Source organism: Homalodisca vitripennis, chromosome X (assembly GCF_021130785.1).
Source record: "Homalodisca vitripennis isolate AUS2020 chromosome X, UT_GWSS_2.1, whole genome shotgun sequence".
Lineage (NCBI taxonomy): Eukaryota > Metazoa > Arthropoda > Insecta > Hemiptera > Cicadellidae > Homalodisca > Homalodisca vitripennis.
This window is the reverse complement of record NC_060215.1, coordinates 129,695,501-129,713,385: the sequence shown is the minus strand read 5'-3', so window position 1 is coordinate 129,713,385 and position 17,885 is coordinate 129,695,501. Positions and strand designations below refer to the sequence as shown.

General features: G+C 33.8%; 1 protein-coding gene across 3 annotated transcripts in view; it reads right to left on the bottom strand.

Moving 5' to 3' along the window:
- LOC124369863 overlaps positions 1-17,885 on the bottom strand; it is a 46,823-nt gene that overhangs the window by 12,201 nt on the left and 16,737 nt on the right. For 2 of the 3 annotated variants that reach the window (XR_006923119.1, XM_046827992.1), the window contains exons 4-6: positions 14,210-14,363; positions 7,392-7,660; positions 3,064-3,294 (exon numbers count right to left, since the gene is read on the bottom strand). Coding sequence is in view for 2 of the 3 variants with exons in the window: in XM_046827992.1 (XP_046683948.1) it covers positions 3,064-3,294; positions 7,392-7,660; positions 14,210-14,363 (654 nt within the window). In the remaining variant the exon portion in view is untranslated. The remainder of the gene's footprint in view (positions 1-3,063; positions 3,295-7,391; positions 7,661-14,209; positions 14,364-17,885) is intronic. The other variant, XM_046827993.1, reaches the window with a different exon arrangement.

Here is a 17,885-nt window from a genome sequence, read left to right as displayed (position 1 = left end):
AGCATCCAAAATAAAGCAAAAAACTTTCCAAATCAATTAAGAAAAGAAAACCTCTAAACTTGAAAAACTCAGACCAACAAAAATTTTCCCTCTTAACAATAAAAACAAGGAAGTAAGAAATACTAAAAATTTTAAGTCACTTATCTAGGGTACTAAGCCAAACTACATATTATGCCGTTTTATCCAAAGTGTTAACTTTTCTGTTGCACATAAATCAGTGAAAGCTCAGGATTTCGTGACTGAATCGAGTCGGCTCTTACCCAGCTATCTGAGGAACAGTGTGACCAATTTTGGTGAAATGCTAGTCTCCAACTGAACAAAATTCGTCTCACAAACCCAATCTTAACACCTTCACTGCTGTTCTATACTAAGTGACATCGAACAAAGTACTAACACTTTGTGCCATAAGGCATCTGTTGTAGTCAACGTGTTAATAAGGAAGAACATAGGGCTGTATTGATATTTGGAAAGATGGCACAGTCAAAATATTACCATCCGACAAAGGAAAGACTTTTGTAGTTCTACACACAGTAATGTACAGGGTGGTGCAGAGAAACGGGAAATTTTGAAATAATCATAATAAACAAACAGCATTGTACAAACAGCTTTTTAATGCTTAAAATGTGTTAGGCAAGACTGGAAATTACATGAGAAATGTTTGAAATAACAATAAAGCTAAAGACACTTTTTAAAAATAACATCAGTTAAGTGCTGTCCATTGCGCCTAACACATTCATTCAATCGATTTCGAAAACTTATCATTGTGCGACGCAATGTGTTCTCTGGGATGTTGGCGACGTGTTATTCAATCTGAGTCTTGAGCTCAAGAAGATTTCTTGGCCTAGTCTGGTACACAATGCTCTTTAGATGTCCCCATAGAAAGAAGTCGCATACTGAGAGGTCAGGAAACCGTGGAGGCCAAGTGACGTTAGCTTTCCCTGAAATTATGCGCTCCCCAAACAAACGCCTCAGTGCTGCCATTGACAGATTGGCAGTGTGTGAGGTGGGTCCATCCTGTTGAGACCAGATTTGCTGATTGCCAATATCTGGAAAAGCATGAAGCCGTGGAGCAAAAAATGTCTCCGGTATATGAATGTAACGTTCAGATGTGACAGTTACAGTGGAACCATTACCATCCTCAAAGAAGTAATTATCCCTCGACAAGACACTGCACATCATACAGTAACTTTAAGACTGTGTAACGGACGTTGATGAAGTTCACCGGGACTTTCTGTGAGCCCAGTAACGCATGTTCTGCTTATTGACATGCCCATTTAAATGAAAGTGGGCCTCATCAGACATCCAAAAATTTGCGTCCTCATTGATTTTAGTCAGTAGCTGTTCACAAAAGCGTAATTCACCGTCATTTGGTTTTAGAGCATGAACAATCTGAAGCTTGAAAGGATGAAACTGCAGGCCGTGCAATATTCTTTGCACGCTCCGACGCTCAAGTCGCAATGATGAGGCGATTTTTCGTACAGAACGACGTGGACTCCTTTCCACTGTGACTCGCACTGCATCAACATTTTCTGGGGTTCGAACAGTCACTATACGCCCAGGAGGTTTTTTCTTTAAGGCTGAACCAGTCTCTTCAAAATTCCGAACCCATGATGATATGGCATGTGAAGAAGGAACTCGACTGCGGGGAGGAATATCATAATGGCGTCGGAACACTCGTTGTGCAGCTGTTACACTATCGCCATTTTTGTAATACGCTCTCACGGCAACGGCACGCTCTGCACCACTCCACTGCTCCATCTCAACTAAATGACCATTACTACTTAGCATCATGACTTCCGTCCCCCACTCCTACGAGACCTGCAGGTGTACCAACAACAACTTCAAAATTTCCCGTTTCTCTGCGCCACCCTGTATAAAGACAAAATTATGGAAACTAGTTGAATGCTGGCCAGTATACTATGCAGAAAAATCCAACTGATGCATTGGAGTGCAAAATAACCAAAATACTTTATAACCATAAAGAACATTTTTCAGACGAATTCAGATCAAAATTAACTCCTCATCCCGAAGTTAAGACCTCACTCTGAATTCCAAAATTCCACACATGTACGGCATTCCTAAAATCCACAAACTTTGCGTTCCTCTGCGAACAATTACTGAAATTTACTGTGTAGGAAAATACCTTAAAGTCTTATCGGGCATCCTAACACCACTTGTAGGAAACATTAACTCTTTATTAAAAATTCCAAAGACTGTTGAGAAGTTAAAAACATTAATACTACTTGAGACCGATAGGCTAGCTAGCTTTCACGTTGAAAATCTATTCACTAATGTACCAGTTCCAGAAACATTCAAAATCATTGAATTTTGGCTATAAGAAGATCAAACACTAAAGAAGAGAACCAAACTTGCTATCAACGTAATTATGCAACTATTAGAACTTTGAACTCAATGTAACTATTTTGAACTAGAGGTTAAAATTGACCATCAGGTTGAGAGAATTGTCGGAAGCAGCTGCCATTACCCCTCTCCCGACAATCACCTTTCTGTCTCATTGATTCAGATGACATACTGAGATACTATAGTAAATAAATTTTTTTAAATATAACAATGGCAAATCTCCTATTATTCTTTTTTATTCTAAAGTGTAAAACATCTATTATATGTTTCATTAAAAACCAACTCAAATGTTTTCAGGTTGTTTGTAATTCCAGTTTAAACCACATGAAATGTTTATTTTATACGATTTCACAACCATCCGGTTGGATTGGAAAGATGAGACTTTATTATCAGGATCTGACAATGTCTGATATTAAAAAAACATTATAAATTGTAGGTCACTAACCACCTGTAGTCTTTCAAGCATTACTATTATTCAAAGGAAATCACCTGGTGAAGATTAAAAATAAAAGACTAACAATGCTTTTCAACAGGAGACGTACTCTATGACTTTTCAAGACTACTGAATTAATAAGCGTAGTAAATAATATTGGTATAAATGTTAATTACATATACATAATTCTTTTGGAGTCACAATAAATTAAAGTTTTTGAGTCTCTGGCCAAATTTACAAATAATAAAAGCACAACATTAGACAACTACCTGTAGTAACAGCTGTTTGGTGAGCACCGGCTGGGTCAACGTGAACCCAGTGGCCTTGAGTTTCTCGTTGCTTAGGTTCAGATGTTTCTTATCGAGCAGCTCCTGGTGAATGTAAGGTGACAATGGAGTGTTCTCGACATTATTCAGTCTGCAGAGGTCGGCCCACGGCCCCATGTGCTTGTCATTGGCCTCATCCACCACCACTGACAGATCCCCCTGTACACGAATTAGCTGCAACACTCACACAGTAATTATAGTGCCAAGTATCAGGCAAAGGTATCATGCACAGCGGTGAGGCATGTAGCGCTGAGACTTAATGGCACTGAGGACATAGCCGAATAAAGCACATAGTAGTGCAAAGATCAAAGCTACACAGAGCACATGGAGGCACAGAAGATGGCAGATAGTGTTAAGGTTCCTGTAAGCCTAAGCATGAGGGAGTACTATCCACTCCGAGGCAACAAGCAGAAGAAGTACAGTGCACACGGTGGGACACACCAGACTGTTATACACAAAAAAAAATTAAAAAATATAGTTACTTACATCTTACTACCTTTAGAAAACTGTCATAACGACCATTTCTACTTTTGTCTGTCTAAAATCTCAAAATACATTCAATAGTATACAACAAAATTTTACTTTATTCATAAACTAATTAAAACATTTTATAAAAATATTGAAGGCTTACATAAAGAATAAAATCACTCAAAGTAGTTTTTTCACTTAGGAGAAAACCATGAGGAAACCTTTCGCTGCATTTAATTCTTTAAGGACTTGATATTCAGAATGGACGAGGATGGAGGATTGGAACCTCCTGCTGATATCCCATATATAACCAGCATGAAGAGGGATAACAGGCACTATGTCAGTAATGCTACTTTGGAAGAAAGGACGCTTTTTCTTGCTCAACCTCTACCAGTCAAAGCAGCCAATGGATAGCACTCCCTTATGCTTAGGCTTACAGAAACCTTAACACTAAGGGAGCCCTACCCACTTCAAAATACCATCCTCCTGAGTAAACTAAACCAAATCGATCAAGTTACCTTTACTTCAATATGCCAACATTTTCAATTAGCGCTGGTCGCTCTTGGACAACCCATTGTGTTGCCCATATTTCAATGACAAATCGCTTTGTGTTGTAACCAGTTTAGGTTTTAATGACAGGCATAAGCAAGACAAACGTGACCACGTGAAGTTCTTCCTGGGAGCTTAGTTACTGAAGAACTGGATCATGATATTCTAATTTTATTGAAACGTGAAAACATGAGCACTGAAGGTCGTCCACTCCATTTCTCATCATGAACATTCTTTCGACCATCTTTTAAACCACAAACCACAATTCTGACAGTGAACTAAAACTGCTTTCACGCCTTTAGCCCCAATAAAACTAATAAAAGCATGTACTTCACAGTCAGTGTTATTTTCAAATTAGGGGACATTTGAAATATGCATTAACATATGTAAAAATGTTAGATTATTGCTGTAATTGCATCTGTGACTTGCTAACAGAAGAATGTAGAAAGTGCACAAGCGTGGGTCACCGACCGCAGCAGCAGAATGTCAAAGTGGTACTTAAAGTCACTTTTGATTATCTATGGCAATCAATGCCAAGCCTCCCACGGTTAACCCCAAAACACAGTTGAAACAAACATGTTACACTAGTAATTAATTGCTAAATAAAAGGGTTTTTGGTTAAACTTGCATAATAAGAGCATTTGTAATTCATTTATATCATCTATTTAGTTGACAATAGAAAAAAGTTGTACAATTTAATAGACATAAAAATTAATAAACAATGTACAATATTTACTGATGATTATGATTACTTATTAACTTGGAAGAAATCGTTCATTGTTTTTGTCTTCACAGCAGCTACCCTCCTTATAATTGTCAAACTTAACTTCCGCAAAACCAGTCTGTCACAAAACAAACTGGGTTCCTGCCACTCAAAATAATCTAGCAAACGCTCAATGTGATTTATTTCTGCTCTACAACCTTGGGCTCAGCCAGCAAATCTTCCTCCCCTTCTCAATAATAATGGGTGGATTGAAGGATGTTTCAGAGAAAACAAAGGAGGGGGTCTAAAAATAGCCGCAATCAGAACACTTGCTACTACAACTACCCATATTCACTCACTACACAGTCACTTGTTATTTTAAACATTATTTTACTTTTTATATACAAATGCTGCATTGTTGTTTATCTAGTATTTATGATTATTATTGTTATTATTAAAACTCAAAAAAGGAAGCAAAATTGCCAAAAGATTATGCAGAATTGTTTTTTATTTCCATTTACCATAATTCTTTTTTACTGTCACAGACATTTTTTATCCCTATTCATCCTATTCCCTATTCATTGGTCGTTCTGTCCTAGGAAAGTCAGGAGTTGACTGTACTAAAAAACACAACTCGTAATTTAAGATTCAAATTGTGTTTGTCATTTTTCAATGTGGTTTGATCTGAGAAAACTTTCAATGATAGCCATGACACATCCCTGCATGGTCCACATTATAAAAATCTTAAAAATAAGGTAAATTAAGTGTAATAGTGACTTTAATACTTGGTTCCGCCCAAACTATTAGTGCTGTACAGAATCTTTATCGAGTCAACATAAAAATACATTGTTTAGCCATAAATCAATTCAGCTTGAAAATTATTATGGGATGAACATTGCAACTGAACTCAACAAACAACTAAGACAAAAAAAGTTAAAAACAAATAATCAGATTGGGAGCTCTGAACGTTGAACTTTTAACAACTTAACAAGATATTAGTTATCTAAAAGTTTAAATGCAATATTTGGGAACAATGGCAATGAACCGAAAAGATGAGGTAGTTGTATTGGAGAAAACATGCAGTTAAATAGAAACACATATAAAGACCTATTGGAAGCAAAAAAAAGTAGTATATTTACAATATGAAAATGCTTTTTTATATTTCAAATACTATGGTCTTCAGGCTAAGTATGAGGTACTGTTACTCATGTGTGCCCAAGACGAGGAACACATGAAAAGAACTTTAGGGTAATAAAACCAATTAGAATGTCATATAGCATACCTAACATCAACTATTATCAGGTTTTACAAATTGACAGTAATCCAAATAAGTAAAGTCAAAATGAAATTCAATACAGAAACAATAGAAAGTAAAAAAACGTGCCTACAGGGATGCTTGTAAAATGCATTAATTAGAGAAATCTGCAAATGTACAAAGCAAAAATATCTCTCGATGATAAAAATCTGTTTGTGGTGATATTATTACATAGCAAAAGCAAGCTAAACATGTTGATTAACTTTTTTTATAAACATATAACAATGGCAAATCCTACAATCCTTCAAATCGACCATCATCAATAAAAAATTTTAAACAAAGAGTTGAAATTATGTATTGAAAAATGCTAATGAAACGCACCTAAAAATTTACAAAAGAGAAATTGGTGTCATTGTGATAGGATCCAATGATGTAGCATCCTGCACTTTCTAATAAACACATCCAGCTAAAGAGTTACCTAGAAAATTGTTAAATTTTGTGGAACAAAACAATTTTGAAAATTGTTGTGAAACATGCCTCAGGAGTTTTACAATCATTTTAACCATTGTTTTATTTTCAATTATTTTCATGTGAAATTTAGATTTTGGTAGAGGTTTCTTTCCTTTATCTATTTTTACAAACTAAATTTTTACAGAATGTGATATTTTATGATTGCTTCTTGTACTATTTTTATTGTTCTACCATAATGCTTTTGTGAAAGAAATTTCAAAAATCATACGTTATAGTAGGTTATATGGCTTAACTTTTGAAACTGAAACCACTTTTAAAATCCTTTATTGTAACATTAACTTGAGAAACTGCCAAGTTACAACAGTAACAGAAGAAAGAGTCTAACAATTTGTAAAAACCGATAATATATTTTATCAACAGCCCAAATGGCTGAAGGAGAGACTATGAGATAAGCTCAAACAAGCAGTGACAAACGATATTTAAAGGTGTTCATTCACCCTCATTTTGTAGGCAGAATCCTCCAAGTAAAATGCCTTCCACTTAATTTTTAGCTTTTCAACTTTTAAGAAAATACACATATGCATCTCTCTCAAATATAACGGCAACGAAGTTGCCTAGCAACTGCACATATGCAAGAAAAATATATTATAATTACTTTCATAACTATACAATTAAGTTAACACGTTTAAATAAAAATTGAGTAGCTTTACCATTATGATGAGGAACGAAGATACCAAAAAATATGGTATAAAATGTAAAACCCTAGTGACTAATATAAGTACACCGAAAGCTGGAAAAAAAAACTTCACAGAAATCCATACTGACCTTACAAAGCGATGACAAAATATTCCCATAATAGTCATAGTTGATGTTGAATATATCAGAGATGATCTCTGTGACGGAGCCTTGTGTCGTGTGGCTGTCATCTACGACATTGTACACCTGGCCTACTGTGTCGTCACGTTGGATGAGGTACCAAAGAGCACAACAGACATCGTGCACGTGTACAGTATTCATCACCAGGTCTCGAGACCACAGTAGCTTCATACTCTCTCCCAGGTGTTGGTAGATACAGCCCAGAACCAGACGAGGAGCTACAGCGATCCAACATAATCACAAATCCATTGATGAGTGTATTCATTGGTTTAATAAACAGGATTTGAGACATTACTTTTTCTACAATAATATGACTATGTACCATAGTTAAAATTCATTTATGCTGAATCGCGGTAGGAAGTAGGCTCTTATTAACTAGACGCGGTGCGTGGACATTTTTTTGTTCAGTTGGACCGGCAATCAGCTGATCGGTCAGTGACGTATCGGGTGATGCGTTCCTCCTCCCGGCTCGCTGGTCAGTTCGAGTCTTGAAGCCACGACGACAAGGTCCTGTTGAGAATCGCAGCTCTTCCTCTAACCCTATAGTGTGGGATTTAGAGTAATTCCATTTTTTTTATCGCGTGTAAATTTAATTCAAGTTTTTTTTAATTTTTCTTCAGTGCGTATTAAATCCCTATCAGCCTCCGTAATCTTCAAAGTAGTAAGTCCCGTACCAGCGTTTAGTTAATATCTTTAATTTTTTATACTGTTGTAATTAAAATTTCTAAAGTTTCCCATCTTTCAGAGTCTGAGAATTAATTACATTTTTTGAAGTATTGTGAATTAAATTTTGGTCATAAAGTTAATATCAAGTTTTGTGTTATATTGATTTTGAGTATTTTGAGAAGAGAACTTTTATTTTATTTTGTTAATTTAAACCATTTTTGAGAAGTATAAATTTTTAGTTTCATTTTAATTTTAATTCATTTTTAATCAGACTCTTAATTAGATTTGTTCGATTGTGTGAAGTTTTGAAGAAAATCGAATCAAAAGTTTGTAAACTTTGTTAATTTTTTGGTAAACTTGAATTTCGGAATAAACCAAGTATTTCCGAAAAGTTGTTTAATTTATAAAGTATTAGCTCCATATAAATTTAAAATATGTGCTATAAAAACGGTACAACTATATTATCTGTGCTCGTTATGATATTGGGAATGATAATTAATATGAAACTATATTATAAGTATGCATATGTATATACCAAAACCCAATTGGCTGCACCTCCCTCTTACTTCAGATATAATCCTTGTGAGTATGCACTATTGCAGCCTCAGTGCACTCAGTGCAGCCAACACCTCTTTTGTGGACCTGCGTTTAATAACTGTTGCCATTTACTGTTGAAAAGTTGACTGTCATCAGGAAAATAAATAACTGAACTTGGTACACCCAAAACTGCGTTGTCATATTTCTAGACCCAGTTTGATTCGATGTACTCACTTTAATATCTTAACAGCTGATGGTTTGACATCATTCATATATCATCATCATAAAGATATTTAACTATTTCATGGTTTGTGCTATATCAGGAGAGCTAGAATCTTGCAAAACCTTATGCACCTTGATCAAACTGCTACCATCCAGCACTGCTGGGAGTAATTAGATTGATGTTCTGTGTGAAACTACAGAATTTAAAGAGTTCACGAAAACTGCTCTTAAGAAGTTTATAAACGTGTACCCCCAAGACAGATAATACCAATGCTAATTTGGCAGTAGTTAGCAAAATTATGAGTTCAAATCTAAAAGTGGCTATGTGACAATTACTGGCTTAGGTACAAGCAAAGTATTCGACAAGGAAGTTTTGACAAAGCATTGTGATGGGTGATTGAAATAAAAACCTAAATACAAAGCACATAAATTTTTCACAAGCGAAAATGTGCTACCAATTTTGATGTGCTAATGGGGAGATGGAGAGCATACAACCGTGACTATGTTTAACTGTTCTGAAGAAAAAAAGAGGTATTATGCTATACAACAATTAGGAGACAGAGACTCCAAAGCATTAACTGTGTTAATGAAAAATACCTATATGGTGGTGTAGTAAGAAAAAAAAAAACTCTTGTGTGTGGGGGAAAAATATGACAATAACTTGTAAATGAGAGGGAAATATACTTCACGAAGATAACCAAGAAAGCCCAGGCCTTCAGTTAGCATAGTGTCCCCCAAAGTGTGCGCCACGGTGCCCTTGGGGCGCCTCGAAAGCCTGCCAGGGGCGCTGCGGTTGACCGACAGAAAATATCATATCATGTGAAACAATTTTTAAAATATTTATTACTTCCTTCACGCTAGATTAGATTTATAATGTCATATTGAATTATTTAAATATCTTTAATATACCTACATCTCCATAAATTACTTTCATACTAAAACAATTACACATAAACAAAAGAGATTGCTGCGACCGGCACTCAAGGTCGGTTCGGTACAACCAACACATAACCCAAACTTCACTCTACTTTTAACTTTGTTAGACCTTTTGGGGTAAAAAAACAAACCTAAGAATACCACGCTACTTCGAGGGAATATGCAAAGATTCAGGGAAATAAATATATTTTTAAAATTAAAGTCATATAATCTACCTTCCGCTTTTAAATAATAGAAATGGCAGCTTATGAAATGAGCTTCCAGAATAAATTTCATTTACATTAAGCTTTATGGATATATAATTATAGAGAACTTATTTATGCGCAACCACACAAGTACGACATATAGATAAATTAAAATTAGCATCAGTCTACCGCAGAGCAGCTAACATCCGTGCATAGAACCAGCGTTGACAAATATAGACATAGAAAATATGAAGTTCAATTAAAATGTTATTTATATATCACGTTATAGCAATCAGTAATATATACTGCCGATCAGTTGTTGTCCATGAGCAAACGCAGCAAACTCGTGATGATGTGTAAAAATAAATATGGAAAAAACTAATTATTATTTATTAAACTGCAGTCATTTGTTAATTTGACTATCTATCAACATTTATTCATACAAGAAGTAAAAATGTGTTAGCAATCAGTAATTATCATATTGGCGATCATTTGTCGTCCCTGAAAAAGAGTTATTTGGATTTGAGATTCAGCTTACACAAATCACTAGTTGTGATATTGTGGAACCGTAACTTTCCAAGCATATTTTAATCACTTCTGTTGGTATCACAATCAAGTGAAAAGAGCCACAGTATCAAGTATAAGAATCAATTGTTTCCTAAAAATATTTCAGGGACTATCCACATGTTTTCTCGGAGCCCGAAATTCGTGCATAGTTTATGTTTTTCCAGATTATAATTGTTAGTGGCAGCCCTGGTTACAGTTTCGCGAGGTTATATGGTTCCAAACATATTCCACTGCCTGCCAATATATGAAGAATGCGTCCAGAAAGTTATCTGCTACAGACATTACAAAGTACGGTTAATTCGGGATCTGTAGGATAAGTAGATGTCAGTAGAGAAAAAAACCTTCCATAGTTACCATCAGAATACGATCACAATTAATGTTATCAATTACTGGCTCTTAAATATTTTAAATAAATAATTATAACAAAGGCTCTGGTTCAAGTCACAACATCTTTGTTAGATTATAGTAATGGACTACAAAACAACAAGAAGTAAGACTTCTTATATACGTTGGACTATTTGGTTTGGACAGTTTGATTACTGTTCAACCAATCGTCACTTGTACAGGAAGAACTGATGGGATTTCTACCAGCCGTCGTCCATCCAATGTCACTGTGACAACAAAAACTAAAGTGCGTGTAAGATTTGGTGGGCTGGCCGCTAGGACTGTTGCAAGTACTTGCTGCGAATATTAATAGATGACTGATCTAGAGTTCTTGCACACAACTGTCCGACACTGGTTACAGCAATGGTTGCTATAGCTCTTGCGCCCGTTTAGACTAGCAATTATTACTGTCCAACACAAAACTTGCACAGCTTTTTGCCAGTGTAAACGCAGCAGTTCAGTTGAGGTTTGGATGTGACCGTGATATCAAAACATAACATCACTTGATTTGTTTTATCTACGTAATCTGACATCCAATCGGAATGTGTATGTAAGGAGAAATCGTTCATAGATCAACCAAGGCCTCGGCCACAATTCAACGGTGGGTGGTGAGCGTTATAACAGCGACTTAAAGTTTAATGTTTATATTGCACATACAGAGAATGCTCCACACAAGCCACAACAGACGTGAGCAGCATGGCAGTACCACACAGTGCCAGTGATCGACCACTAATTCTAAATATTACATTTTTCTCCTGTCACTCAGCCCTCACTTCATTTTGTCATTGCTGTGTATCACAATGGACCCAAATGTCGTTTTCTCGGCTTTACTTGTTGTCCCAAAAATTCTCCAAATTCTGATGTACTCCAAAACTGGGTTGCATCTCTTATCAAACCGTCAAACAGGTGATAATATAACTCTAAGCCTGTTTATAAGGTGAACACTGTACAGTTTAGGCCTGCGCAATCTATCTAATAAACATCTTTTCAAAATGCTATTTTCACTTAAGAATAAAAGTTGGACAACTTTGTTTGGAGACCCATTTCGGTGACTGAATAAAAACAAAAACCTTTTGTATTGTGGCCACTAACTCTTTACCGCTCGTATAGTGGCCGAGATCTGAGACGATCGGACGGCTGACTTTATTTGTTCAATGTATTCTTGCATGTTTGGTGGCTTGCCAGGACACAGGGGTAGAACTAACAAAGATAAACTCCAATACACTAGTGGAGGCAATCGGCATCAGATGGGCTTGTGAACATATGTCAATTTTCATTCAAAATTTCACGGACCACGTCTCACAAAATACAACGTTTTGACATTAAACAGGTCTTGATTCAAGAAAGTATTAAATTATTTCTTGATTTTAAAAGTTCATAGAAACGGAAAAATTGTTATTGAGATTTTCTCAGTTCTACAAGAGATTCCCGGCTTATTCTCGGTTTCCCGGTTGGGTAGCCACCCTGATTTAAAATGATTTTAATTGCAAATTTGGCATTATTAGGCACCAAATCCAATGTTTTCACTTTAAAAAAAATCAAGGTTGTATCCTCAAATCCAAAGAAAATAATATAATTAGGTATCCTATTTAAGTAAGTCATAAATTTATAACATGTACAATATATGTCATGAACAAAATATCATCTGAACTATTTGCCTTCAAAGAAATGTCAAAAATCTGCAACCAAAACATTTTGAAACATATTTACTTTGAATCAATAATTCTCATATTAGTTATGGAATTGTATATATGGTGCAATTAAAAAAAAATCTTGACATGATCCTAAAAATACAAAAAAAGAAATTAGGAAAATACTAAGTTTAAAGTGGAAAGAAACTGTAAAACACCTGTTTTCTGAGCTAAAAATATTAACAGTTTACAATCAGTATAATATATTTGAAACAGTAATATATACACAAAATATAATACAAAGGCCAATCCCGTAACTCACGAGTATAATACCAGGAATAGGTTAGTCCTTGAGAACCATAACTTGGAATTATATAAAAAGAAAACAACCTACATGGGCTCAAAATTTTTGTTTTTCATAGCCTCTGAAATTAGAAACATAGAAGAAAAACATCTTTTCAAACGAAATCTTAAAAAATACCTTACGGAACATCCTGTTTATTCACTTGAAGAGTTTTTCCAGAGTTAGTGCAAAATTCAGTGATTGTCTAGGCTTATTTTATATTTTATATTATTGCATTTAATTGTATTTATTGTCTACAAAATATTCTTTAAACTAAGTAAATTTAGAATAAATTTGTTTTATTGTACTAGAATTGCACTATTCAATCTGTATTTTCCATGTGTATGTAGTAATGAATAAAGATATTTGAATTTATGGATACAAAATTTAAAATGAGGTTAGTTTTGGAATACAGTACTTTGGAATGTAATGATGGATGACCCATGGTGATACAAAGATAATTTCCTACATAACAGTGATTTCACTAACTCTAAAGAGTTCTGAAATGTTATTTTTCAAAGCAGAAAATTCCAATACTACTGGGACATAATAAATATCTATATAATTAATGGCTTAGCACCCAATAAAAAGCATTTATAATCTCTTGAATAACTCTTCTTTTATTAAATAGTGGTCGGTAATCTATCTTGGTGCTTGTGTTAAAATAGCTACTAACCACAGGCTGAGTTCTTATCTTTTGTGGCTTTTGCAAATACAAGTTGGCAGAAATACATTGTTTTGTTTGTAATTGAGAAAACATTTAAAATAAGTAGTTACCAGTCTTTGTCAATTCCCAGATTAAGGTGACAGCATAATGTCATAAAACATTTTATATTGAATATTAAAAGCTGATATTACACAGGAAAGGTAAATTGCACACAAAACCCAAGGGCTGAAAAAGTTATTTTAAGCCTACTAAAATCTGTTATTAACTATATTTGTTATTTATTTAGAAGAATAAAACAGAATTTAGAAATTTTTCTTCTTAATTTTAAAATACTTTACTTGAGGTGATAGTATGTTTGGTTTCAGCTGATGATATGATCATCGCTAATAATGCCTTTACTGCGAATACAGATAAGATTACAACTAAACACTGTAAACGGTATTTGTAATAACAGGCACTTGTTAGCTAATTTATATGCAAAATAACTTCATAAAATTATTGGAACATGATTTATTTATTTTATATTTGATTACAATAAAATATCTGCCTTGTTTATCTTGGATATGAAACATAGATGGACAAATGGATTTTAGATGATTTATCAACTGAATACTCTAGAAGGTACTCACTCAGTCCTGTCCTGTCACCAATCCCATACACAATCGCAGGTCTGATGACTGTATACTTCAAGCCTGGTATGGTTTTCAGATCCGATTCCACTTGAAGCTTGTACTTAGCGACTTTTGTCCATGGTTTCACCTGGTCCGATTCTTTATGCTCTACCTGATAAATAGAGATACAAATTTAAAAATTAAGAAGAAAACATTAAAAAATGTAATCACTAGAAATTTGTGGATAAATCCGAGCATATAGTTACAATACTAAGAAAATAGGTATGTATTTTAACTGAAAGGATCTGTACATGGTAGATTTAAGAGGCCAGTGTACCAGCTAATAACTACGCATGCACCTGTAAAGTTGGAATCATACACTCAGACACCATTAGATGAAACTAAATAATCTTAATATTTATGTCTGATTGCTATATAACACAAAATATTTTATAATTTAATAATGCAAAACCAACCAAATTTAACATTTGGAATTAGAACTAAATATTAACTTAATCATTACCCATTACTAAAATAGACTGTAGAAAGTCTAACAAACTTAAAAAGATTTATAATAAAGAATAAAGAAATAAGTATAATTCGCTTGCTGCAATCTGAAAACTGTTTTATAAAATATTTTTAAATGGTTAAAACCTTTTTATTAGAACTCATAATGTAAAGTTTTTTTACATAAAATCTTTAAAACATATAGTTAAGTAAATCAAATAAAGCAGATATTTAGCAAATGCAAGTTGTAGAGTTAGAGTATTCTCTAAATGTAATACCTCATTTTTCAGTTACAAGGAACAGGTGATTTTCTAATTTAAAAAAAGTACATGTTATTTTTCTATTGAGGATTCTAAAAAAACTAATTTGACAACTGACCGATTGTTAAATCTAAAACAACATGCATATTACAATAATTACAAGTATTTTAGATTAAGCTGTTTATAATGATTTACAAAACTATCATTAGTTTAATCTATCTAACACATTACTAAAGACTTTTTTGGTGGCATTCAAGCAGTACATACAGTTTACTACCGACAAAGCTTAATTTATTTGCAATTTGTTCGTTTAAAAAAAGTCCAACCATAAGTTCCTTTATATAAATAATTCTCAATTGCTAACAAGACAAATTTAGAACCATCTTAGCTAACTTTCCATTCAAAGTCAACTAATGTTAAAGGTACTACTGGCCACACTGGTGTTCATTAAGAGGATAGTGGAGAAGTTTGAAGAGGACCAGCCACATACTTCCTCTTAAAACTGCCCAATTGACACAAAGAACATTCAGTGTCAGCTACAGTAGAGGTTTTATTGGTAATTCTAACTAAAATGGTGTTTCAGTTTAAAGAAGACCAACCATATGTTCCCTCTTATAACTGCTTAACTACTCACTAAGCAAATTCAGCACTATCACAGATAACTACCCATCAACACTATGATATACTGAAGGTTTTATTGGACAGTTTGGTGATACTGATCTTCTGCTGTTTAAAGCAGAAAACTTATCCATATTCTTGTTTTAATTGCTCAATAATTCACACTGCACATTCATAACCTAATTATCACGGTTCACTGCCAGTTTAATGCCAATTGATGGTGGAGGTTCTATTAGCGAACATAGTGATAACGGTGTTCAGTTTAAAGAGGACCAGCCATATTTTCCCTCTTATAACTGCTTAATTACTCACAAAACGTATTCTAAACCATCACAGCTGACTACTAGTCCAATGACAAGTCATAAAAGAGGTTTATTGGTCATTTTGGTATGAATCGTCTTGAAATTTAATGTTATTCCAAACTCTCTACAGGCATTTTATGGACATATCTTATCTAAAAGTGACAATGTCCTTATATTGCTAAGCAAGCGTAGTTGATGTTAAAAATTACCTTTTACAAAAGTATCATTAATTTTATTAAAATCTCCTGAGTTTAAAAGGAATACACATTATTCTCTTTATAAATAATCACCAAATTTGTTGTAGTGTTGAAATTATGCAGCAATAGTAATCTTACTCAATTATGTACTATCAGACATGCAATGTTTAATAAGCGTTCAAGTAACATTTCATTAGCTAATGAAAGCTGCTTAGAGGAGCAAATGTTGCCAATTAGGACTTAGTTAGTCGAGTACAACCAATAAACCAGCAGCATGGAAATGTTCATTGTTAGGATTCAAAACAAATATTAACTTTACAACCAAGCATTGTAAACTGCTTATTAAACGACTATTATAAAAATCAGGCATATTATCCATACTCATCTCTTGTGCAGCTACTGGTATAAAGATATAAAGATTTGAAACCCTTCAAATTACAGTAATGATGCTGAGCCCTTAATACTAGCGTATGCCAATTTAAGTTAAATTTTTTGACCCTCATAAAATAAGAGCTAAACATACAGTGTTTTAATCAAGACAATTAATTATCTTTAAGTGGTAATAAGGCTGAATAATTTACTTGTTTAATACATAAGACAAAAATTGTGTAAAATCGTATTGCTCAGAACACACTTTAATACATTTGTAAGGTAATCTAAATTAATGCAGTGTCTTAATACATTTCAAAAAGATTGAGGAAAGAGCTGCATGTAATTCCATTACAACAATTAATTATTAAATTTCTCCTATTTAAATAAATTAGACTTGATAAAACACTTATTTTGATAATCTTTAATGCAATCAACCTGCTACGCTGAACTGAGAGCAATGTTACATTATATTTCTTTGTTTTAAGAAAAATACTTCAAGTCAAATAAAAAATTATGTAATATGTTAACATCTACGATCGCTTACATGGCTTATACTGTAACAGTTATGGATAGCAATAAGAGATTTAAAGAAATAACATAGATTTGGGTTGTAAACTTACCAATTGGGTTTAACTAATGTGTTATTTTCTTACATAACCATTGAAGATTTTTAACTTACTCAAGTTTTGTAAGGCTAGTAGTAAGTAATATAGTTTCGCTGAAGACAATGTAAGTGAATAAACAACAAAAGAGTAATATTTCTTTTCATAACAGTTTACAAATCCTGTTTTCTTTCCATATTTTCATCAAATACTTTAATTGATGCTACTTTACTTACATCTTCAATTAATTTATTCTATTGATAAATAGTAAAACCAATGCTTCTTAAGAAACTATGGATAAATATGCACTACAGCAACATGCCAATAACATCAGTAAAATCAGTACTAACAATTATCTGCAAATGACAAGGTATCTGGCAAAAGTGTAGACAGATATTTATATTGGAGTAGAGATTTTTAAATGAAACCTTCAAATATATATTTTGCCAACAGGAAGAAATTGCCTTGGTCATTATAATTTACCAAAAGCTGATTCTTATTTGACAAAAAAAGTATCATACCAACCCCTCTTATTTCATACATCTGATTGGTTTATCGATTAGTTTATGTGTACAGTGAAAGGCAAGTGTTTCTTTCGCCAGGAGAAAGGTTTATTTTACCCTCCAGTTGTACCTACACTGGGTTGACTCCTTGCGGGCCATCCCATTGACATGACAATAAATGGTAATTACTTCATAAAGTAGATTTATAGGAGCAGTAATGATGTACCAGGTTTTATTACTTTACCTGCAATCGTTCGGGAATTTTCAAGCCCGCGTAGGACTTTTTTTACACCCTGTATATCGTATAACATAAGAGGTTTAGAAAAAGCAACA